This window comes from Brachyhypopomus gauderio, chromosome 1, assembly GCF_052324685.1.
Source record: "Brachyhypopomus gauderio isolate BG-103 chromosome 1, BGAUD_0.2, whole genome shotgun sequence".
Lineage (NCBI taxonomy): Eukaryota > Metazoa > Chordata > Actinopteri > Gymnotiformes > Hypopomidae > Brachyhypopomus > Brachyhypopomus gauderio.
Genome location: NC_135211.1, coordinates 10,021,803 through 10,046,231, shown reverse-complemented (window position 1 = coordinate 10,046,231; position 24,429 = coordinate 10,021,803). Strand labels below are relative to the sequence as shown.

The 24,429-nt window shown below is 40.3% G+C and overlaps 1 protein-coding gene across 1 annotated transcript in view; it reads right to left on the bottom strand.

Annotated features, from left to right (window-relative positions):
• Positions 1–24,139, bottom strand: part of nckap1l (NCK associated protein 1 like) — a 31,679-nt gene extending 7,540 nt beyond the window's left edge. Inside the window, exons 1-24 of the mRNA XM_076989068.1 lie at positions 23,981–24,139; positions 19,711–19,821; positions 19,515–19,607; positions 18,419–18,475; positions 18,190–18,332; positions 15,152–15,242; positions 13,266–13,403; positions 12,999–13,047; positions 12,389–12,545; positions 11,988–12,044; positions 11,790–11,886; positions 11,480–11,589; positions 11,234–11,366; positions 10,484–10,565; positions 10,297–10,355; positions 10,041–10,186; positions 9,706–9,838; positions 9,138–9,257; positions 8,769–8,908; positions 7,432–7,563; positions 6,723–6,941; positions 3,822–3,952; positions 3,406–3,503; positions 101–194 (exon numbers count right to left, since the gene is read on the bottom strand). Coding sequence (XP_076845183.1) covers positions 101–194; positions 3,406–3,503; positions 3,822–3,952; positions 6,723–6,941; positions 7,432–7,563; positions 8,769–8,908; positions 9,138–9,257; positions 9,706–9,838; positions 10,041–10,186; positions 10,297–10,355; positions 10,484–10,565; positions 11,234–11,366; positions 11,480–11,589; positions 11,790–11,886; positions 11,988–12,044; positions 12,389–12,545; positions 12,999–13,047; positions 13,266–13,403; positions 15,152–15,242; positions 18,190–18,332; positions 18,419–18,475; positions 19,515–19,607; positions 19,711–19,821; positions 23,981–24,070 — 2,680 coding nt within the window. The 5' untranslated portion in view covers positions 24,071–24,139. The remainder of the gene's footprint in view (positions 1–100; positions 195–3,405; positions 3,504–3,821; positions 3,953–6,722; positions 6,942–7,431; positions 7,564–8,768; positions 8,909–9,137; positions 9,258–9,705; positions 9,839–10,040; positions 10,187–10,296; positions 10,356–10,483; positions 10,566–11,233; positions 11,367–11,479; positions 11,590–11,789; positions 11,887–11,987; positions 12,045–12,388; positions 12,546–12,998; positions 13,048–13,265; positions 13,404–15,151; positions 15,243–18,189; positions 18,333–18,418; positions 18,476–19,514; positions 19,608–19,710; positions 19,822–23,980) is intronic.
• Between the last annotated feature and the right edge of the window lie 290 nt (positions 24,140–24,429).

Here is a 24,429-nt window from a genome sequence, read left to right as displayed (position 1 = left end):
ACTGGGAGTTGAGAAGACTCAAAAGGGAACCCATACTCCATTGGGTGGCCCAGCTAGTAGCAGATGTAATCAGCCTTTTGTTTGTAGTTGAGGATTTTACCTGCCAACCTCTTTTGAAGGTTTTGCATTGTCTCAGGTTTATCAAAGTTGGCTTTCATTTGCACCAGGACATCCATATTTTCAAAGACAAGTTTCTGTAAAAGAAAAGAAAAAATCATACATATAAAATCAAATTGAATTGAGACCACAATTTAATAACTAACCAGTGTTGGGTAAGTTACTTTGAAAAAGTAATTAGTTACAGTTACAAGTTACCTTGTTTAAAATGTAATTGTAGTGTAACTTTTCTGATTACTTTTGAAAAGTAATGTAACTAATTACTTTTGGATTACTTTTTGATTACTTTACGGTTTAAATGAGTATTGACTCATGATCAACATTTAATTTTTGAGAACTAACAGTGTGAACCTTAAAAGAGTACTAAGCTGAGAGGGAATTGCTGACAGGCAATCACAGGAGGTCCACAAGAAGAGATGCCTGCACCAGGCATGTAAGATTCTCAGACTACTGTCATCGGGCCATACTCGTCTGCTCCTCCCCCAGACTCTACCATTTTCAGTTTGCAGACTAACACAAGCAGGTTCAGAAACCACTTCTTTCCCACAGCGGTCACCTTATTGAACTCTTCCCAAAGACCATTCTTTCCTTCCCCTCTATCCATACCTTACCATCCACACAACATCTGTAGTGTTCCTCTTCGATCCACATCTGTATAGCCCTATCTACAGTGGTATTGGATAATCTGTAGCTATGTTATCTCTGTATGATTCCATCTGTATTTATCACATTTATTTATATATATTTTTCTTTGCCCTGTGCATTGCCATACATTACACACACATGCATTTCCCTAGGTAATTTATCTACTCTGCACATATATATTAACCATCTTTACTTACACTAGCTGTAACTAACTGCATTGTATCTCTAAATACTGCATTCTATACAATCTGCACGTGTTGCACTTGATTAGATACCAAACTGCATTTCATTACTTCATACAAATTTAATTTAAATGTATTGCTTGTCGAACTATAGGTCTAAGATTGGTCCAATGATACCAATTGGGTAGGTTAGGTCGTATTAGACATCGACAAACGTTTTTACAACACCAAACAGTCATAAATATTCATTTGATACCGTCTGTCATTGTCTATAATAGTCATGTATGATTTCAACGAATACCTGTTTAGGACTTTAAACAGCTAATTTGGTTAGCCTGTAAATCAAGCTAGCATGCTAAAGGACAAACACATTCAAGTGAATGGTAGTAGCTAGCCTAGCAGGTAGCTAACTGTGGAAACCACAGTGTGACGGTCAGCATACCTTGCTGTTAGCTCGCTTACAACCTCAATAGTGGTTGCCTTCTAGGGTTGCCACCTGTCCCGGTTTTCCCGGGACTGTCCTGGTTTTCACGTCGCTGTCTCGGTTTTCCTTCTTTTTAATATTCGGTCCAGGCAAAAAAAATCATTTAATGTCCCAGTTTTCACTAAGTTAGTTCAAACGACTATTTAGACTGTTTCTGCACACTTTAAATCCGTCTGTTTTTTCTCGCTGTGTCCATTTTACGTTCGCCACCCCCCGTCAACAATTTACGTTCGCGTGTGACGGTGTTCTTGTTTTTTGTCAGACCTAGGTGGCAACCCTTCTGATCGGAAATAAACCTCCAAACTCCGAAATTTACACAAAGGCTTGGCATAATCACAAATAGTTGCCGATGGTGGCACATGGTTCACATTTATTGACAACACGAAAACAAAACAAATGCTCCTTAAATGTCCAGTGAAGGCGTCTGTCATCATTGCTGCTTGAGCTGAAACTGAACCGCGCGCTTGCTGCTCCAGCACAGAAACAAGCGGAAAACGGCGATATAGGGCGCAAAGCAATAAAAATATCTTTAAATATTTCGCAAAGGTTTTTGTTTATATTTAAAAAATGTAACTAAAATTGTAATTTTTCATTTTTCCAGAAGTAACTGTAACTGAATTACATATTTTCTCATTGTAACTGTAACGAATTACAGTTACACTTTTTTTGTAATTAAATTACGTAACGTCGTTACATGTAATTCGTTACTCCCCAACACTGTAACTAACTGAATACATCAGTTTTAATTACTGATCATTTCTTATCTCCCAGGACTTTAAACAGTGGATGGGAATCAAGTTCAGGTAGTGTTTTCTGCCAGCTGTGATGGGCGGGGTGAGCAACTAAAAAGGAAGCGATCACGCCAAGTCTCAGGGAAATAGGATGGTTTAATAGAAAGTGTGCAAACCAAAAACCCGTGCATTGTTCCGAATGAAGGAAATAATAACCAGCAGTCAACTGGTACAAAGACAAGACATATATAGACGAACAAACGACCCTCAGGTGAAACGGATCACAGGTCCTGCCCACCTGAGGGACGAACATCACGTGACCAAAAACCGGACATCTGCAGCTGTAAACGGGGGCCACGTGACACCAGCTTTAATGCTTTATGTAGTCAGTGGCAGCACATAAACAGCATGTTAAATGTGAATCAAAAGCACTTGCTGTTCCATTGACCAATATTGTGTATTAAAGTTTTTGTTTGTGAATTTTGAATTTTGAACCATCCAGTTTATAAACAATGAACGCTAACATTTTATGATAGTTTTACTGCACACTGCATGATACTTCCGTAAGCACATCCCATGTCCACTGCTAGCGTAAACAACATAACTGCTGATGCTGGTTTGTTTAAGCATTTAAAAAATTTATATGAACACATACGTGGACTGGTGTGGAAACCCAGTCCCCCCATGGGTTTGGCCCATTGTTCCGTACCCCCATCCTGCCCCGTGCCTGTTGTCCCTGCCCCTGCCTCGCCCCTCGGGTCCCCTCTGCGTCCCAGTTGTTGTGTCCCCAATGTCTGTTCTCCCCTATCTGTTTTGGCGTGCCCCGGTGTTGCACGCCTTGAGGGGGGGTTAAGTCACGCCAAGCCCCGCCCTCCTCCCTTGTCCCGCCTTGTTTCCCCGTTACCATAGTTTCCTCCGTCTGCCACACCCCTGCCCTCAGTGTTCTCAGCTGTGTCTCGTTCTCGTTTCCCTATCTCTGTGTATTTAGTTCTGTGCTTCCTCATCGGTGGTTGTTGTAAGTCCCCTGTGTTCCCCGCTTACCTCGCTCTCCTTCTCTCCACACTCATAAAACTAGCAATAAAATGTATTGGATTCTTGTTCTCTGTGATCTTCTACACCTGACCAGGTTACTTTTATTTAACTTCACAGAAAGATGTTTGCTACGATTTTGAAACAAACATACGTATTTTAACCCAATTCCCTCAACATCAACACATTTTTTTTATGTTCCACTCATATGTCAAACCTTCAGCTCGCTGACTTGGGAAGTAATGTGCCACATCAGGTTCTCGCCAAGAAACTTCAGTCCGTAGGGGCCGGTGAGTTCTGCCAGTGCACGCAGCTCTGCACACACCAGTGAACATTCAGACGTTCACAAGTTAGGATTTGAAACAGAGTAAATACATAAATCCTCATTACAATTCAACATATGATTCATTTGCTAAATTATTATGCATCATTAATTATTACTCAAGTAAAATTAAAGAAGCAGATATACAAATGTAATTTTAAAATATTAAACATTTACTTTTTTAAACAGTTTAGAAAGTTATTTTAACTGCAAACAAAATCATTTATATAAAATAATAACAATCTAATAATAAAACCTTTGTGTAACAGTGAGTCTAAATGTTCTTAGAGCCATTCAAAGTTTTACTTTACCACAAATATCTGAGTACTCCTCTGCTTTGAAGTTCTGCTCGTTTTCAACATTGTGGTTGACAAAGCAGTGCATTGTGGGACAATGAGCAATGAAGGCACTACTAGCCTGACGTAACAAGCTCTCCAGGTACCTGTGTGAGAGAGAAAAGCCATTGTTCTTACTATTAACTAAGCATAGCATAATGAAATCATTAAATGTAGACACCAGCATATGAGGTTTATGACAATATTAATTATCCATATCCATCAGTTGCTACAAAAGTACTTGCTAGCTAAGTTATGAACCTTTTTCATAATTAGTTTCAGTTAGTATAGTATCAAAATTAGACTATAACTTGAAAATTAAAAAAGAAAGAGGTATAAGGACTAGAGGTGTGCCAAAAAATCGATTCATATATCAAAAATCGATTCTCATTTACTACGATTCAGAATCGATTTTAAATGTCCCAAAATCGATTCTAAGTCGTGGTGAAGTCTCGCGTTACGTAATTACAAAATTACGCGAGACTTTACGCAGCATGTTCTGGGACACACTCATGCGCGGAAAAGGTTCAAAACACATGGAGGAAAGAGATATTCAACCTGTCCGGTCTTCATTTAAGGCAAAAATATGGGTTCATTTTGGTTTTTACCGAATGCCGGGGAAGACCGAACTGGACACAATGTAGCTCGTGTGCAAGGCTTGTGTAACGCGGTGAGCACGGGAGCGTTAATATAGAGAAGGGTGAGAGATAATATAGAGAAGGGTGAGAAATAATATAGAGAAGGATGGACCCAAGTGCCGGCTCGCAAGAGAAAGACGTTTGACACTCGTCACATGTATTAGGGAAACGCGCACAGCGACCCAGAACGAACAAACAAAACAACACGGGAGACTCAACGCGCAAGAGAATCGAAAGCAAAACCGTGAGGGCACGGAGTAAATAGAAACAAAAAACCAATGCGGAAAATACAACGCGTGAAAAATAACAATCAACCGTAGTGAGACGGGAGGAAGAAACAAAACAACAACAGTAACTAAAAAACAGTGCGGATAAATGCAAAGCGAAAACGAAACCAAGGACACCAGCAGAAGTAACTGGCAAAAAACGCTGCAGCAAAATAAAACCCTTCCCAAAAATAAAGGCAAAACGGATAGGAAGACATACAGGATTGGGAAAACTTGAGATGGGTCAGGAAGCGACGCATAAGATACTCGAATAAGTAAAGAGAAAGCATAACAGAGAGAGGTGGCGAGACACCATTAAACGATAAGCAATCACAGAGAAAGCAGAGACTGGCTGAGAACGTACGGTTACGTCGGTTTAGTCTGGGACTGACTCTGGTGCCCCTAGCGACGGCTGGGGGAACTGCATCCGAGCCAGCCTTGGCAGCTTGCAAAATGAACCTCAAGAATTTTGGTAACAACAAAAACCATTTTATTTTACCAAAGCACTTAATTTTTGTTAATTAAATGTGAAAGACACTTAATTTTCTGTATTTGTTGTTCTGTCTTGCAAAGCAGACTGTAGTAGATCATGCAGATTTTATAGACTGAAGCAGACATTTTTATAAATCAAATCGTTATTTGAATCAAAAATTGTTTTGAATCGAAAATCGATTTTTGAATTGAATTGTGGCCCCCAAAATCGGAATCGAATCGAATCGTGAGATACTAAACGATTCCCACCCCTAATAAGGACATTTCCATCCTGAATGTAAATCTTTGCTTTCAGATTGAAGTTGATCTGTACTGTACTATGTGTATGTGTGTGTTGTCTAGGCTGAGGTGATGCTGAAACCAGTTTTACTGTATACTCTTATGTATGGAGTCAAATTAGGGTCTTTAATGGTGACGAAAAAAAATAATATCGCAAATATAAGATTAGCATTTTGTTTCTGCAATACTTTCCCTCTTTTGCGTTTCTTTCTTTTCTTTGCGTTTCACATTTTATGTTGCTGCTTTTTTTTTGCAATACTTTCTCCCTTTTGCGTTTCTTTCTTTTGTTTGCGCATCACTGCTTTTCTTTGCGTCTCGCATTTTACGTTCATAATTTTTTTTTGCGCTTCTCTCTTTTCTTTGCTCCGGTTTTACCCTCTGTGTGGGGGCCGGGAAAGAAGCGTGGCCAAGAGCGAAAGGCGTGCTGTGAACGTTCAGCATCATCAGTTGAACCGTCACACAGTGCAGCAATTTCGTTACTGGTATCATGGCAGACGGTCGCCCAGCTGGACCACAGGTATATGCGTGCAGACATAGACATCAGGTGCTAAAGCACCACCAACTCTGCCCTTTATCAACGAAAGTGCCCTTTTAAAACTTCATTTAAAAAATATATATTATTATTATTATTATTAACATTTTACTGAGGTCGGTTTGAAATGATCTTTTGAAAACCTGAGCGAATTAAAACAATGCCCTGAAATGCGCCACCACCTCGCACACACCCGACCTCTCTCTTCCTTTAACACCAGATGCGCTGTAGCAGCAGTTCAGTTCAGCGAGTGGAAGGAAGCTGAACTGACGCTGAACATTCACAGCATGCCTTTCGCTCTTGGCCACGCCTCTTTCCCCGCCCCCACACAGAGGGTAAAACCGGAGCAAAGAAAAGAAAGAAACGCAAAAGAGGGAAAGTATTGCAGAAACAAATTAGGAACGTAAAATGCAAAATGCTAATCTTATATTTGCGATATTATTTTTTTTTCGTCACCATTAAAGACCCTAATTTGACTCCATACTTATGCAGGGCTTAATTTGAGCCGGATCCTGCCGGAACAGGATCCGGGAACTCTTTAATTTTGAAGCGTGCGTTCTAGTAACTGTCTGCCTCGATCCGGTAACATTTTATGTTGTCCGCTGTTTGCGTTCCGGCATCGTTTGATTTACAAATTAAGCACTGCTCTTATGACTGAATCTCTTCTCACCAGTTAGTGTAGAGAGTGGTGATCGTTTGTGCTCCGTGTGAATCCAGTGGCTGGGTCTGTTGAAGGAGGACGTTCTTCACCAGTCTGGTAATGTCCACATTGATGTACCGAGTAAGGGTGTGCAGACTGGTCATGTAGGCCTGGATCCCAGTGAGCAGCTCAGAGGGTCGGGTGATTTCCTGGGAGTTCTGGTTATAATTGGCCATGCGTACAAAGCTCCTGTTAACATATGCTGGTTAGTCATGTTGTATGCATGCTGCAGAGAGATTGTGTATCATTGTATTTAGGTGAACAGAACAGGGGTGGGTTTCCCGAAGTACTTAGCACTACGAACGTTTCGGGAAACCCACCCCAGATTAAATGAACAGATTAAATGACTCCTCTGTGAAGTGAATATCGGTCTCATATCTGTCTCCTCCTCCCTGTCAATCATAATCTTCCTCATTGTTTTGTGTTCATTTTAGCTGCTCTGTCTATTTTGATATTTCTAGTAATCTCTCACACCTCCTTATTTGTTAGCCTGCTCTAGTTAGTATTATGTTCAGATGTTTCTTGTTCTGTCTTGTCTGATGTATTTAGTATTTAAGTCTGGTGTTTTTATGCATTTGTGTTGTTTATACATCAGTGTATTTATGTTTATGTTTGAGATTGGGTTTACTATTTGAATTTATGTTTTAGTGTATACATTAAGAATACAGGAAGTGCTTACTTGTTGAGGCGTATTTCCAACTGTGAGAGCAGGAACTCGGAGGGCACAATGATGTGTTTAAAAACGGTGAAATCAGAGCACATACTGTATGAAGTGCACAGCTCTGTAAGGGTCAAGTGCATCTTGTCCATACTGAGAATAAGAGTACATGGTCCTTAATTAGGTACATTATATTTTAGAGTTTATTATATACCAAAATGAGGGACGCTTCATTTGGAAGATGTTTCTTTAGGAAAGCAACACATTCTCATACAATGATGCATTCTAGATTGCAGAAAGACTCTCTAAAACTTGCAGAAGTACTCTATAACACTGGCCACCTTACAGAATTTGTAATGTCTTTTTAAAATTAATTTACATATTTTATCAGAATAACAGAGTGTGCTCCCTGGGGACAGAACCCATGGCTGTCACATTACTTCCCTTTGGGCGTGTGTATGTGTAGTCCTTGTCTATATATGTACTTCCTGTGGGAGTGGCTATATATATATATATATATATATATTGTGTGCGTTAGTCTTGTCCCGTGCTCATCTTATAGACTAAGCAGCTAACGTTATTCTTTAATAAAACACCTTGTATGTTTATGCACACCCGTCTCTGAATCCTGTCTTCCTCACATCATGACAATGGCCTTCATTTTGTTATGTTAATATGTTAGTCTATTAATATACCCACCCTATTCTGCATTGCCAGGCTGTTTCATACAGGGTTTAAATTAATAATATTGGTTTTATGATGCCTTTAAACATTTACAGGACATAATTTCAATGAACAATTGTTCTCTAACAGAAACACTATAGTACTAAATGCTGAATAAAATCTACCGGTATATTTTTTTGGTTTTATATTGCCAAACCAATATTTTGAGTAACAATATTGATTATGTTGTGTGATCTAATTTTACAGTTTTATTTTGACAATATTATTCCTGTCATGGTACGGAGGCCCCTTGGTGGCTGCCCCCGTCAGCAGTGGGAGTATTTCATGTTGTCCTGTTGTTGTGATGTTGTGTTCGTCCCTCAGGTGGGTGTGGCCCATTAAGAAACCCGACACCTGAGGGTAGTTTGTTTGTCTATATATGTCTTGTCTTTGTACCAGTTGACTGCTGGTCATTGTATCCTTCATTTGGATTTGTCACGGGCTTTATGTTGGTGTACATTATTCATTAAGTCCTCCTTTTTCCCTAAGACTGGCATGGTTTATGTATATATTATGTGTATACTTAATGCATATTCTCTCATTTTATTTTAAATTGTAAGTGAAATTCTTGACCTGAAGTTATTAATGGACTCCTCTAAATGTAATTGTAACCCAGTGGCTGCTGTAAGACTCACTTGGTAACAACAGCCCTGTCCTTCCTGTGACTCTCAGTTCCTGGTTTATCTTTAGGCACATCTCCCTTTTTTGGAGGTGGTTTCTTCATCTTCTTGTTGCGGGCTGCACTTATGGTTTCAGCAGAATGCTTTGGCAATAACTAAAGAAGGAGATTAGAGAATACTCAAGAAAACTTTGGAAAAGCACTGTACATTTAGTCCAGGTGACAGACTGTAATGATGACATGTTCACTTAAATGAAAGCCCTCAACAGTATATAAATTACTACACATATGTTCACCCATTGTTGAACAAGCTTTAGCTAATTAATGATCATTGGACTTGCACTTTTAGACACATGGTATCTTAAAGACCTCATGCTTTAAGAACCTGTTCATGAAGGTTGCATTGCTCAGTAGAAATCTCCAGCACAACTGTACAGGTCTGAATGGCAATCTCTTCCAGAAACGTTACACACAGCCGCAGAGATTGTTTCTCCATTAACTCCGCCTAGACAACACACACACACACACACACACACACACACACACACACACACACACACACACACACACATGAACATAGTCAGAGCATGTTTCTCCATGTTTCTTAGACAACACACACAGAGCTTGTTTCTGCATCAATTCTGTCTGCACACACACGCAGTGCAAGGCAGGGATAACGTATTTTCCATTGCAATCAAACACCGGTACTCTATCCAATCCCTCCCATGGAAAGCAGGGCATACAACAATGCATGGCAGCAATTTCCTATTTTAAATTCCAACTGAATGCCAGGTGAATTTCCAAAAACATATAAAGATTAATAATCATACAAATATGATTTAATTAATTCAAATTAAATTTCACACCACTAGTCTTACCTTTACCAATCAGTGATCTCACAACAGTCATATCAAAGCAACTTTCACAAGCTCAAAACATTGTTTACTACTGACCTCTTCAGGGCACATGTGGTGTGTGTTTTGGCTGAAGTGGGCACAGACCATTGGGAAAGCCATAAGATAACGCTGCATTGAGACTTCTTCGCTGCTCTGAGAGAACAGTTTCTCAAACACACGTGGGTAAAAACTGAAAGAGTAAATAAACAATACAAAATCGGCATCAAACCTGCATCTGCCTTTGATCACAGCAAATCTGAAACAATTGGTGAGTTTTTGACACAAAAGCAGCATTAGGCAGGTTGGTGGCATATTTACAACACTTACTGTATTTAGGTTATAGATTAGGTTATTATCTATAATATAATATGTAACTTTTTATTTAAAATTACCATAAAGAGGAGAGATCTGCTGTCTCACTGAGGAGCCCATCCATGTCATCCAACATCTTGGTGTGGAACTGTGTCATGTTCATAATCTTGGCAAGGTCGGGGTAGTCCTTCAGCGCCAGAGTGGACTTGCCTATACTAGCGTATGCCTGGGGTTTAAATACAAGTCAGTCACAACCAAAATATAGTATTGCTTATGCATTATTACCAAGTATTCCAGTTGTCAAGTTAAAAAATACATTAAAATTCATAAGAGTACCTGTAATCTTAACCAATCCAGTCTGAGAGGCTTGAAATCAAATTCTTCACTACCTTCCACTGGTCAAGATGGTGAAAAAAAATGTCAAGAAGAAGAACTGAGTATGTGCGGCACATACACACACACACACATACATACATTCATACATTATTTCACAAACTCTTTAAAATTAGATACAGTTTCTTACACTGTTTGAGTGTCAGTGCAGAAAGGGTGGAAACAAATGATGTCATAAGCACTGATTCCTCTTCAGGACAGACATAGATACTCTGAAAATTGATTAAGATGTGTTAGATACAGAAGGCATGTGACTGTCGATTAGAACTTTTGTCACGTCTGGATCCGCCCTGCCTGTCAGTCTTTTCTACATATACCTAGTCCCTGCCCTCTTGGTTTGATTTCAGGTGTTCCTATGTATTATTAGTTTGGTATATATTTCTTTGCTCAATCCATAATGGCACATTTCGCTCAACCATGCATACTTAATTGTCCCTGTTGAATCATGGGATAGGACAGTGTGCTGCAATACTTCAAAATGGCTCCCAATAGTATTGTGTATGTCAACCCCGTCAATAAAACCTGCTCAGACTGTGGCCTCTATGATTCTTTGACCTGCCTCTTTTTCATGACACTTGGTTTCACAGACTGCATTTAATAACTAGGAACACCTGAAATCAAACCAAGAGGGCAGGGACTAGGTATATGTAGAAAAGACTGCATGTTACCAAACAGCTCTACCTGTACATTTGGTGGATACAGTTCAAAAACTGCACACTGATATTTCACATGCACAAACAGCTCAACAAAAAAGAGGTAAATTGACCAACAGAATTGACTAATGAAGGTCACATGACATTACATAATTTTTGTATTAATGTTGATTTTAAATTGATATAATTGATAGATTTATGTTTAATTTAATGATGTAAAGATATACCTGTATGGTGTCATTGAGAATTAGTGCATCAAACTGGGACAGATACTGAAGATGATACCGTTGAATAACAAAGCCATAGCGACCCAAGAGTGCCTGCAGCTTTTCCATGTAGAACAGTAGCTCTGCCATATGCCTGCAAAACCCAAAGATTAAAAAATAAACTTAGAAGTAATTTGTTTAAAAGACACTTACAACTGAGCACACACTTTTAGCTATGAGTCTGCAAACTGCACACTTTAAACTTACGAATCAGCAAAGTCTTCAGGAGTTTTGGTTTTAGGAATGTTCTCAGCGTGACGCACCAGCCAGAGCACTTCATCCCGAGAGAATGACAATGCCATGAACACAAATAACGCCTTAGGGATCAACCAGAGGAACATGGGAATCAACATCATACATCATTACATCATTATACACATACATGAACATTATATACATACATGAACATGAACATTACGCAGGTAATATAACATCAACATTATACACAGAAACAAAGAGACATGACTTTCTTTCTTTGTTTTTTTGCGATCACCCTCTAGTAGGCTAAGATGGAGACCTTGGGTCCAAGCAGCGCAGGCTCATCCTCTAAAACCTTGGTGAGTTCTTTCAGTGCCTGCCTCAGATAGTGGCGCCTCTCTCTGTGCATTGCTCCGCTGTGATATATAGAAAGACAAATTATTGCATTTAGCTTTACTGATTAATGCACCTTACACGGCATGATTCATTGTATTTGAAGTGTATTTGTACTACTCACCAGTTTGCAATAGTGTGCTCTTTACACTCTTTAATATCAGCAAGACGCTTGCTGTATCTATGAAGAACACACACACGACATTCCATTTATTTACACCACTAGGGTTAGGTTATGGTTATACCAATATCTAGGGTTAGGTTATGGCTATACCAATATCTAGGGTTAGGGTTATACCAATATCTAAGGTTAGAGTTATGGCTATACCAATATCTATGGTTATGGTTATACCAATAACTACGGTTATGGTTATACCAATATCTAGGGTTAGGGTTATACCACTGTCCTCGGTTGAAATTTGTTCCAAAGCTGCCAACTGACGATATATAAAGATACTGTGTGGGTAAGTGTGTCTCACTTTACATGTAGTATACAGTATACACTGTACTCTGAACTTCACTTACCCTTTGAGCCCATCAAGGTGTTCCTCTGAGAGTTTATGTATATTAATGACTTCATCCCTGATGAGTGTGACGTAGAGACCACTGCGTAAACCCATCTTCCATAACTCCTGAGAGGCAGCATTTGTGCTGAGACTGTTGTAGCACAACAGGAAGCCCACTGATAATCACAAGGCATAATTCAACAAGATCACTGTTACTCGTGAGACAGAATTTACACTAATGATAATTCAACAAGATTACTGTTACTTGTGAGAGAATTTACAGTAATGATCATTTGTGTTAGTGCTATACAGATATACGACTACACAACATACCGACGAATACAAATGAGACACAAGTGTAACACATCACAAGGAACAGGTGAGATGAATGACAAAGATGAGCACACGCTCATTCATACACGTAACCACAAGCGAACATGAACAGACACACACACAGAGACACTGCCCAGGGAGGAGTCAGGGGCCGTATCGTGACAGTAGTAAACGAGTTTTGAAAATGTATTAACCAGGGATGGGTGGATTAATAAAGCAATAATATTTTGCATGCAGCAATTGTGCCAATACAATTACTTCAAACAAAGTAACAATTATTGCATCTTGATACTCACAAATTATCCAGCGTTCCATCACCTCCATAGACAGATATTCACAAGCCATCTGTGAGACCACAAAGACAAATAGCACAACATACGAGCACATCACAATATATCACATACAGGATATTAAATGATCTAAATCAGTACTTCTCTAAACAAGTTACAACTCTTATTTTGGCGAACTCATAGACATAAAGAACGAGGAGACTTAACACATTATCACTTCATCATTTGTGCACGTTTTGTTAGTTGTACCCTAAGAAAAGAAAGCACACTCACAGTGTCGCACACGGCAGGGCTGAGCATGGCAGCAGGCACGCTGAGCAGGCTGAGGAGCTGGGCGTTGCGCCACTGCTCTGCTGGTAGGTTCCTACGTGGATACACTGAATGCAGTGAGAGCAGGGCCTCTGTTACGGACTGATCAGGAGGCAAAACAGCAGAGAACACAAAGATCCACAGAGACAGTCAGATTTCATTGAACTAAATGCCAGACTGTTTGTCAGAAGATTGTCAGAAATGAACCAAAAAATCCCACCACTGACCACCAGAAGTCCTCGTCTCCTGAGTTCTGAATGTCCCTAATCATATTAAACATACTCACCTGTTTCCACTCTCCCATTTGTTTACTATATATGACACATGCGACACATGCGAACAATCTATCTCTAGTCTGCAAACTAAGCCTTTGGTTTCTGTAACTCTCTGTGTATGACCACTTTCCTGTTGTATTTGTTGGCTTTGACTTGCCCAACACCAATGTTAAGTCACACAGTAAGAAAACGCCAAAGGAAACGATGATGCTCAGCATACATCATCATTGAGCGCACTCTGGAGTCCAGCAGAACATGGGGTCATGAAAACAAAAACAAGGCTTTAGCCCTTAGTTGCAATGTTATTCCTCAAGAAACTGCTGATCTCTTTCAAGTCCCACATGCTCTCTTTACATTTTGGCATGGACAGTTGTCTCATTAGTTTGACATCCCCCACAATGTCTTCTCATTGGTGGCTTGTAGACAAGCCTCATAAGTGTGGTCAGACACTGTGATTTTTAAATCAATTATCTGAAACGGTGATAACTCAAAAGTCTTTGGTCAGAGGGTTAGGTTTAGGGACTAAATTGGCAGCCATAGAGTATACCACACTACGTTTTTTGTCCACTGATCTTAACTCACAACCAAAGCTATTTGTATGTGATGCACAATTTGGCCTATGACAACAAAATTGGGCTCATTAGCGCACAGTATGAACCCAACTTTAGTCTCTGCCCTGTCTCTTGTTTTGTATATCCGTACAGTGAGCACTCAGAACCTCAAGCTTGGCTCGACTCGAAACTCCATGCTTAAAGTCTCATGAAAGACAAAGCTCCAGACTATTCTCTGTCCTGGCTCCAAGATGGTGGAATGATCTTCCATTAGCTGTTCGGACTGCAGAGTCTATTGCTATCTTCAAGCGTAGACTGAAGACTTACCTGTTTGTTGAGTTATTAACAGAGCACTAACTCGGCACTGTCTGCTGTTCTTAAATTGTATGTCTGTCTATGGTTATTTGTGCTTCTTGGCAAACATTTAACTTGCAAAACACTAGGTAATGATATTGACTCCTGTAGTGTAGTAGTAGTCTGACTCAATAGTATCTTGAATTCTGGCCTATCCGTACTATTACCTAGGATGTATTCTGTGATCAGATGCAAAGCACTTTTGTAAGTCACTCTGGATAAGAGCATCTGCTAAATGCCGTAAATGTAAAATGTAAATGTAAATGTATATCTCCTCCTATCATTGCAGCTGTGACTTGCATACTCTTATCTGGCTGTGAATTTATCTCCCTTGTTTTCCTGTTTGAGATCTGTTCCTACACACTATTTATTTACATGGTTAATAATGTGGCATCTCTATCGTCTTCTGCACTTCCTCATTTCTTGATTTCTTTCCACATTTAGAGATAAGGACAGCAGATGGTCCTACACCAAAGCGCCTGGACACATCTAACCCTTTAGTAATGCTAACGATCAAATTACTGAGTTTAGAGTAGATTAGTGAATACTCTGCTGTTCAATGTGATCAAAATAAAACTGTATTTATGGATGAAATTCTAGTTTCTCTCATTTGTCTCATTTAGGTTTCTCTCATTTGTCATTGATTTTTTTTTATCTCAGGACAACTTACCTTGGTATGTGGACCAAACTCTTCAGTGAGTTTTTTCAAAGGATGGTCATATTCCAGAATCATCTGTCCAAGGCGAGGATAAGCCGGGTCACTATACAATAACACAAACAATGAAGAACAATGAAAAGTTACTTGCCACCTGCCATTAGGTGCCATCTCTGGGTAGCACAGTGGCCACTTCTTGCTGCCACATGCCAAACAGGGACCCTTACAGGTAACTAGGCAGCAAGTTGTGCCTCCCAATGACCTCAGAGGTGTTTTGTGATTGGCCATATGTGAGTTCAATTAGCTCTACATTTTTTTTGCTCTTACAAGTACACCAGATATTTCCCTGAATTTTGTTAGAGTCCCTCTTTGTCATACCTGTTTTGTGTTTGCTAAGCACTAATGCACTATTGCTAATACTAAAGGCTGGATTATACTTCCATGTCTGATCAATGGGAGCGGGCCCAGGTTTAATGGCCATGGTTCGCTACTGGTTTAGATTATATGTCAATTCAGACTGATATTATATATTATTACGATAATGTAAAAACAATGAGGTGGTGGTTAAGATTATGTAAAAACATTGAGGTGGTGGTGGGCAACTAGTTCAACATTTAAGTGAAGAGTAGCTATTGACAAGGTGATCTGGAACCAGAGTGCCTAGAGTTAGGGTTAGGGTAAGAGATAGGGTAAGTGTTAGGGTTGGGGTAAGTGTAAGGGTCAAGGTTATGGTTACCAAAGCTATCCTATCACTAACCTAAAATGAGGCCTCTGAAAAACTGAAGCTCTTTTCTTTTCTAAAATTCACTTAGAAAGAGGCCTGGTTTGGATCTTACTGTACTATGGGAGAGAGTATTATATATATATATATATATATATATATATATATATATATATATATATATATATATATATATATATAATTGTCACGTTGAGGACCCCGGCCCCTCCCTTTTGGGCGTGTGTATACGTAGTCCACGTGCTTTGTCTGCGTCTGTGCATATCCGTGGTTGGGGATATGTCGTGTGATTAATAAGTCTCACCTGTGACTTGTCTCGTAATCACGTGGGGCTAATGTGGTTTGTCTATTTAATGTGCGCTCGCGCAGTGTCCTGTGCTCGTCGTTGTCTAAGTCTGCACGTTGTGTACCGTGTATATGTTACTCGCGCTTATTGCGCAATACCTGTGCGAATAATAAAAGTGAGTGTGCGTAAATCTTTGGACTCGTGTCTCGTCCGTCTCTCCGACGCCCACGTCACAGAACGACGAGCCGACAAGAGACACCAGGAAGATGCCAGGCTACACGACTCGGCCAAAAAAGAGTCAGCGCCCCAGTAAGCGGCATCACCGCGCTTCTTCCCCTCCAACGCGCCGAGACACCGCCCCTACACCGGAGCAGCTGGAGTCGGACCGGGTCGACCCCGGAGGAGGAGTTTGGAGAGGGGGAGTCCGAGGAGGAGTCAGAGGAGGAGGAGTACCCCCCTCCACCTGTGTGCCCTTCTCCCAGCGCGGGCTACGAGGAGGAGGGGGAGGAAGAAGAGGATTACCCTCCGTCCATTTACTCCGCTCCTACCGTTGACTATGTTGGGGAGGGGGAGGAGGAAGAGGAGTACCCTCCCTCCGTCAACGACGACTACGGTGAGGAGGAGGAGGAGCTGGAGTCAGAAGAGGAGGACTACCTCCCTCCGCCTGTAGGTCCCTCTCCTATGGTACAGGAGGACGACGCGTCCACCGTGGATTACGGTGCGGAGGACTATTCCCCGTCCGTGGGGTCTGGTGTATCGGAGTACACTGAGAGCGACCCCTACACGGAGGATGAGGAAGAGAGCCTTCCCTCCTCCATGGGGACTGTAAAGGGGCGGAGGACTCCAGGGGAGAACTCGTCCTCCAGGTCTTCCAGGGCCAGCCCCATGGACTGTTCCCGGGGTGAGAGCCCGGCAGAGTCCATGGAGGGGATCCTGGAGGGTGAGGAGGAGAATATGGACACGGCGGAGGAGCTCCCTCACGTTGCACCCGGCGTGTACAACAGCCGCGCTGCACCCAGTGGAGGGTCCGCAGCGAAGGCTGGAGGAGGAACGTCCCCTGCAGCGCCTGCAGCTCCCGGCCTCTCTCCACTCCTATCTCTCCTCCTGGCACGTAGTCTGGCGCGTGTTACGTGTTTGTTTGTTCCAGTAAGTAAGTCTACCCGTATGTTTACCAAACCCCTTTTTCCCTCTCGTTCCTCTATGTGTTAATGTGCCGGTGTGTGTATTCGTGTCCGTTCCGTTTAATGTGTCAAACGTTTTTTCCCCGGTCTTCCCAGGGGGGGTGTGCTAGGCGATTCGGGACGGACGCTTCGCCAGGGGCAATCACCTCCCAGACGCAGGACTGAGCGCGTCGGATCCGCCCATCGTCGTGGGTTTGGGGCACTCTGTCCTGTTGGCACCCCGGGACTGGTAGTGCCTTTGGAGGGGGCGTCTGTCACGTAGAGGACCCCGACCCCTCCCTTTTGGGCGTGTGTATACGTAGTCCACGTGCTTTGTCTGCGTCTGTGGATATCCGTGGTTGGGGATATGTCGTGTGATTAATAAGTCTCACCTGTGACTTGTCTCGTAATCACGTGGGGCTAATGTGGTTTGTGTATTTAATGTGCGCTCGCGCAGTGTCCTGTGCTCGTCGTTGTCTAAGTCTGCACGTTGTGTACCGTGTATATGTTACTCGTGCGCTTATTGCGCAATACCTGTGCGAATAATAAAAGTGAGTGTGCGTAAATCTTCGGACTCGTGTCTCGTCCGTCTCTCCGACGCCCATGTCACAATAATTTTAGTATGGATATAAATGGATATAAATATGTTATACCTACTGTGTTAATGGAATAAAAGCATTATTAAGCCTGTATTAGTATCATATTATTATTCTATATTATCATAATATATAATCATAATATATATTCTATGTGTATAACCTATAATATTACAATATCATAATCTATATTATTATATTATGTGGATGATTAACTTCTCTCAAGCTACTTACCACTAGACAAATGAAATATCAAATAAAGCTTTAATTACCTGCTTCCATTTGACAGCTCATGGGCACAGTTATACATTCCCACCAGTGCTTTTTTATCATCGATGCGAGACAGCATTAAAATGACTGAGGCATAGGTAATGATCAGGTCCAGGTAGTTCTTGGTGAAATCAAAATTCACAGTCTGAAACAATGAATGTACCTGTTATACCATGAATCATAGTAATAAATAAAACAGACCTTGAGCACTTCAACCTAACCAATACTTACAATGTTAAAATAGCATTGGCATGCATCTATGGTGTTGAGTAACTCATAAACATGGTCCTAAAGTGAAAAAGAAAGGAATATGTGGAATTAACACTGATTTATTATTTTACAATGAAGAAAAGATAATAGCACAATGCACTTTACAATTTACAGCAAACTCATTAACAACAAGATACATAGACATGAACTGTGAATGTGAATGATTTCACTTCATTTACACCAAATTTTATCATATGCTTGTAAACGTAAGTGTTAAATGTTCATATCCAAATAGTTGCAATTATCTTAACAGCACAGTACAAACTAGAATGAGGTACACTGAAGGGGAATCTGTATTGTCTGTACTGAACTCCTGAACAAAAATAAGCACAGTGTTGATCTAGGCAAAAGGCAAGTGAAAACCAAGACAAAAAAACACAGCTTTGTAGTTTAGGCTCGGGATGCAAACTCAACAATGTAATCTTGAACGAAGTCAGGCATTTTGGGGAAATGCACAGTATTGGACGCAGGCACATGCGGGTGTCACGTCTAGCCCCGCCCCCACCTGTCAAGTGTACCTTTCATTTTTCTAGCCATGTGTCTATGTATTGGTTCCCCATGTGTTTCTCCTGCCACGCCCATGTCACTTATAACCCCACCCCATGATTATCATTCCCACCTGTTTCTAGTTGTTTCTCTTGTTGGTCCAGTGTATTTAAACCCTGTTCTTTGTCTTGTTCGGTGCTGGTTATTGAATGAATAGAATGCACGTATTCATCTGAGTGTTATGAGTTAGTCTGGTATCTTTTCTTGTTGTGACTGTGTAAACTCTGCCTGTTTGTTATCTTCTAGTTTATATTCTGTTTAGTCTGCCTAGTTTTCCTTTTGTTTACTTCACTATGAATTTCAGTGTAGGCTTGTTGAACCTGGACCGTGACCCTGACATAGATGTGAAGAACTCCCATCACAAATTGGTTGTGTGTTTGCTTTGTTTTGCTGGTTTCTTTTGGTAATTGTAAAATTCCATGTTTGATATTACTTTTTAAATTGAGAATATAGTAAGAAAAATGTGTGTGTATGTATGTGTGTGCATGTGTGTGTGTTCAAATATTTTTACCCTGAAATCCATGACATCAAGGAAAGACTCATAGTAACTGCTCAATCCTTCCAATACTGCAGATTTCTGTTTCTGTATGCTGCTCAGTTGTTGCTGCACACACATATGAGGAGAAAATCAAGTGAATTCATGAAACCACTGATACTGTTCTAATCCTTGAACAGTGATTGGGTTTGATTTTAATAAAAATACTTACACTGCTTCCCCTTATATCTATGTTGGGGAATTTTCTGTTTATGTATTTTAAAGCACTCTCCATTGACTTGTCAGTGAGAAAGGATGGTCTTCGTTTAGGATCTGTGCAAGTCTAAAACAATGCACACATTAATATTCAGGCAGGTATTAATTATTTGAATATAGCATGTCATTTATTAAAAATGTGTTACCATGTGTTCTTTAACAGCTGTGCAAGCTAAATTATATTTACACATTTAAAAACAACATATTGCTTTTTACATCACTGTCACAGTACAGAGGCCCCCTGGTGGCTGCCTCCATCAGCAGCAGTAGTGTTCTATGTTTGTCCTGTCTTGGTTGCGTGCTGTTCGTCCCTCAGGTGGGCGTTTCCCATTAGGGAGTTCATCACCTGGACGTCGTTTGTCTGTCTATATATGTCTTGTCTCTGTACCAGTGAACAGCTGGTTATTGTTTCTTTGTTTGGATTTGTCACGAGTTTTACCTTGGTGCACTTTTCACTTATCATAAAACCCTTAAACCCTGAGACCGGCATGATCACTTCCTTTATTATTACACTTGCCTCACCTGTCACAAACACCTGTTGTCACAAAGCAGCTTTACAAACGCATGGGTCCAGATCCCCAATTCCAATGCTAGGGTTGTGGAGCATTTTCTTACAGAGTCCTTCCAAACTCTCAAACCCTAACCCAGTGGTTCTCAAACTTTTTCTATCATTCCCCACCTCAGAAGAAGGGGAAATTCCACGCCCCACGAACGGGTGGCGAACCTAATTTGTTGAGGGGGGGGTGGCGAACGTGATTTGTTGACGGGGGGGTGGGTGGTGAACGTGATTTGTTTACCGGGGGGGGGGCGCATTATTAAGCCTGTATTAGTATCATATTATTATCATTTCTTCCAATTGCTTGCGCCCCACACTTTGAGAAACGCTGCCCTAACCCAACCTCTAATCTAACCCAACCTGTAGACCAGTGTAGTGGAGAATAATCCAAATTTTCCACTCTGCAAACCATGAGACCCAAGCATGACCTACTCTCACAAAGTTTGAGGGACCAACCTTATCAGATACATTAAGGAAGCAGCTCTTCGAGACCAGTCTAGGGACACCACGTTTGACCTTATTCTAACCAGGGGAAGGATCCTTATTGAAGAACATAAAACAATCTGGTCTTGGAGTCACAGTTCTATAAAGTTAAATTTCCAGACTAAATCCTATATCTGTACTGTTTGAACACTATGTGAACAGATTTTGTATGTGATGTATGCTAGCTTTTCCCCTTTGGTGAGCTGTGCATTTATTTAGGAAAAAGATCAGTGTACCATCCCAGCATTATGATTAAATATAAGTAATGAAACCAGCACCATAATAACAGGCGTAATGCTGAGTAAAGGATTGAATAAACCTGCTAAGTTGTAACACCAATATGAGCTTTCTACCAAATGTTAGTTTGTGTACTAACTGGGATTCCGTGGAATGTCAAGGAATCTCCCTCTCTCTACCTAAACCCCCATCAAGACAGTTAATACATATTCATTAAACAGGTTTCAGACTGTCAGATTATATCTGACAAATCACCTCCATTACAATATCTCCCCGAAAATGTTAAATACCACTTCACAAAATGAAATAGTATAGTTTTTAACAGTTAGAGCTTCAAGAAAATTCAAGTCAAAGCCTCTTCGAGAAGAAGAAAAATAACCTAGTCTTGTCTCTCAGTTTGTGTAGCTTGTCTGAACTCATTTACGTTGCTTTTACTCGTTTTGCCATTTAAACGTCATTTTAATTTTTCTTTCACCTCCATAACTCTGTTCAGTAGGACTAGCATCACTTTGTTAAACCTAGTCTGTTAAACCTCTTTCGATTTCCCTTTCTGGGGCCTTTACCCTGTCTGACATTTTGCTCAAAATCTTTATTTACTTGTTGGTAATCCTTTGTTTAGTGAAGGTTTTCATTTAACTATAGAATCAACTCTTAATTCATATAATAGAAAAATAATTGTTTTATTGTTTTCCTTGGTTTATGTTAGTTATGCTTATCTGTTAGAATGATCTATTCTCCTGAGCCAAGTCCTCCACAAATGTTATGCATTATAATACTTATTGTTACGGTACAGCCCCTTTGGGGCATGTCTTTGTGATTTTGTTCATCTATATGCATATATGTATTTCCATAGGTGTTGCGTGTTTGTGTGTGTGTGGCAGCGCTATGTGCAGTACCTGTCCCTTGTCTTGTTGCTATATGTTGCACTTGCTGTGGTCTGTGTATTTTAAGTGTGTGTCATCAGTTGTTGATCGTTCGTGGTCATTTGTGAATCCTTGTCTGTATGTTACACTGATCCTTGCCACGTTACAAAAAGACGAGCTGATATGGATGCCAGGATTCTGGAGCACGGGCAAGAGAGCCAATGAGCATGGGAAGAAGATGGGAAAAGCATTGTTGTGTGCTCTCTCCAGTGTCTCAGCATGAGTCTTCCCCTGGCTCTCTCAGTCATGCCCCGGGCCAGGCCTTGGAGCACGAGAGGGAGGTCATCCGCGACTACCTTTGCACCAATTCGGACATGGTCACAGGGGGTATTCTAATATATTGACAAGAGTTTGTGGACACAGAGAGATTTAACAAATTAAAATGTTACTGTTATAGGCTATCACCCATATCTTTTTTGGCCAAAATTACAATCCTTGCTAATGAAACTATCAGTTGAAGTTGCCAAAATGTGAACATGGTCACATTACACTGGCTACCTGTGAATATCTTTAGTATTTAAGAAATTTTATTTAGGTGTTGTACCTGTGTATTTGAAGTCTACACTTCAATTTGTTCAAATTGTTTAAGATACATTATGCCTTTCTTGATTGAACTTTGTTAACATGTATATGAACAAAACTAACTCTACTCAAACCCTAGGAGTTGGGTAGAAGACCACTGACATCTTGAGGAGCCCAGATGCCTGTGCTACACTGTGCTTTTCACTGTTTACACAAGACCTATATACTGCAATGAGCACTGTAGATCTATCAGTATCCAATAACTTTAAAAGGTGTCAATCTTAATGTATGAACTGGTTACCTCAAACCCTACCCCATCTACATCGTACATGAGACCAGTGCATAATACTGCTTTAGCCTTCTGTTTGCATCTGCTCCTTTGCATCTGCTCTTCTTCCTCTTGCTGTGAGTATAAGTGGAGTTTTGTATGCTATCCAACACAATCACGCCAATACTCCCAACAAGCTTTCTAACAAATCTTTCCTTTGTTCTTTTTATTGTTGTTATTCTGATTTGTCAGGAATATATTTAGTGTCACCAAGAAAATAATGGCTTCCTCTTTTAAGCTATTTTAAACAATTTTATGAAATGTTTTATTATGGCCTCACTCCAGTCTCTAGTCACTTCTTCATTGCTTAATATATATTGTGAAGTATAATTTATTTGCTGTAGAAATTCAAAATGTAACACTTAGTGATTTGGCTATGCTGGCTGATACATATGCTGACATTTGAAGAGCGCATTGCCAGCAGTAATTTCCTTGTACAGCACAAGTGATACAGCCTTATGAAAAAAACCTTCCAATAGTGAAACTAATAAGTGAACCTCCTAACAAATGAAAACTGATCCTATTCTGTAAATGTAATCCCTTAAATAAATCTTGAAAAGTGAATGGATGGAAGTCTTTTTAAGCAAGAGCTAAACTTTCCACAAAATATTTTGAATTGAGCATATTTAAATGCTTTAGGTAAACGTAAGTCAAGTTGCCAGAATTCAAACTTAAGCCCTTAGGTTTTCTTTTCCAGCTAAATTTCCGACTGCCCTACAATATGTCTGACACCCAAAACAGTGCACCATGTGACAAATGAGCAATTTAAGATGTAGGCTGTAAGTAGAGGGCTGACAGTCCCTGTTGGTTTCCTGTTTGTACTTCCTCTTCAGTTTTCTGCTTTGAAATGCAGAGTTATAATCTTCGTAACATTTAAACAAATTCAGAATGTACATTTAACGTTGCATGCAAGAATATATGTAAATTAAGAATATATTACATACATTTCTCTTCTAAACGAAAACTAATTATAGAGCCTTAATATGATAAAGCCAAAAAACCTTAGTGGCTGGTTAAAAAGAATTTACAAAATAAGAACAGTAGGATTTTTGAGTTTAAGATCACCATGTAAAAGCATACCAAATAAAAAAGTATGTATATTCAGAAGTCCGAATTACAGACCTCCATTTTCCCTTTTTTGTGCTAGCAAAAATGTCTACTAAAACCTTATTCTCACCTTTTTGATGTGATTCATCCTGATTAGAACCCCTTGACCCCTGTCATTAAGAACAATGAGCTTTTCTGCCAATTTCTGTTGGTAAGCCATGGTTGCAGCCACAATGTAGTGGCCCCCAGGACTTTGTTCAAACAGACAGTCACAAAGGAAGTCACAGAGGGAAAATGGCAGCAAAACCTTTCTGAAGAGGGCGTGGCTAATTACAACCAGAAGAGTAGGAGCTGTTCAAGCAACTACAGTGAACAATTCATTTTAACATGCAGTCAATAAGCACATTCAGACAGAAAATGTTAATCCATGGAACATAACCAAGTTCAAAATAGATGGAATTAAAATAGACCATTCTGGGGATGCTAAGAGATTGATTTAGTTTCAAAAATCCCATCCCAAAAATCTTTTCAGCAGCATGCACCATATTTGGCATAACCATATTGTGTTTTTAACATACA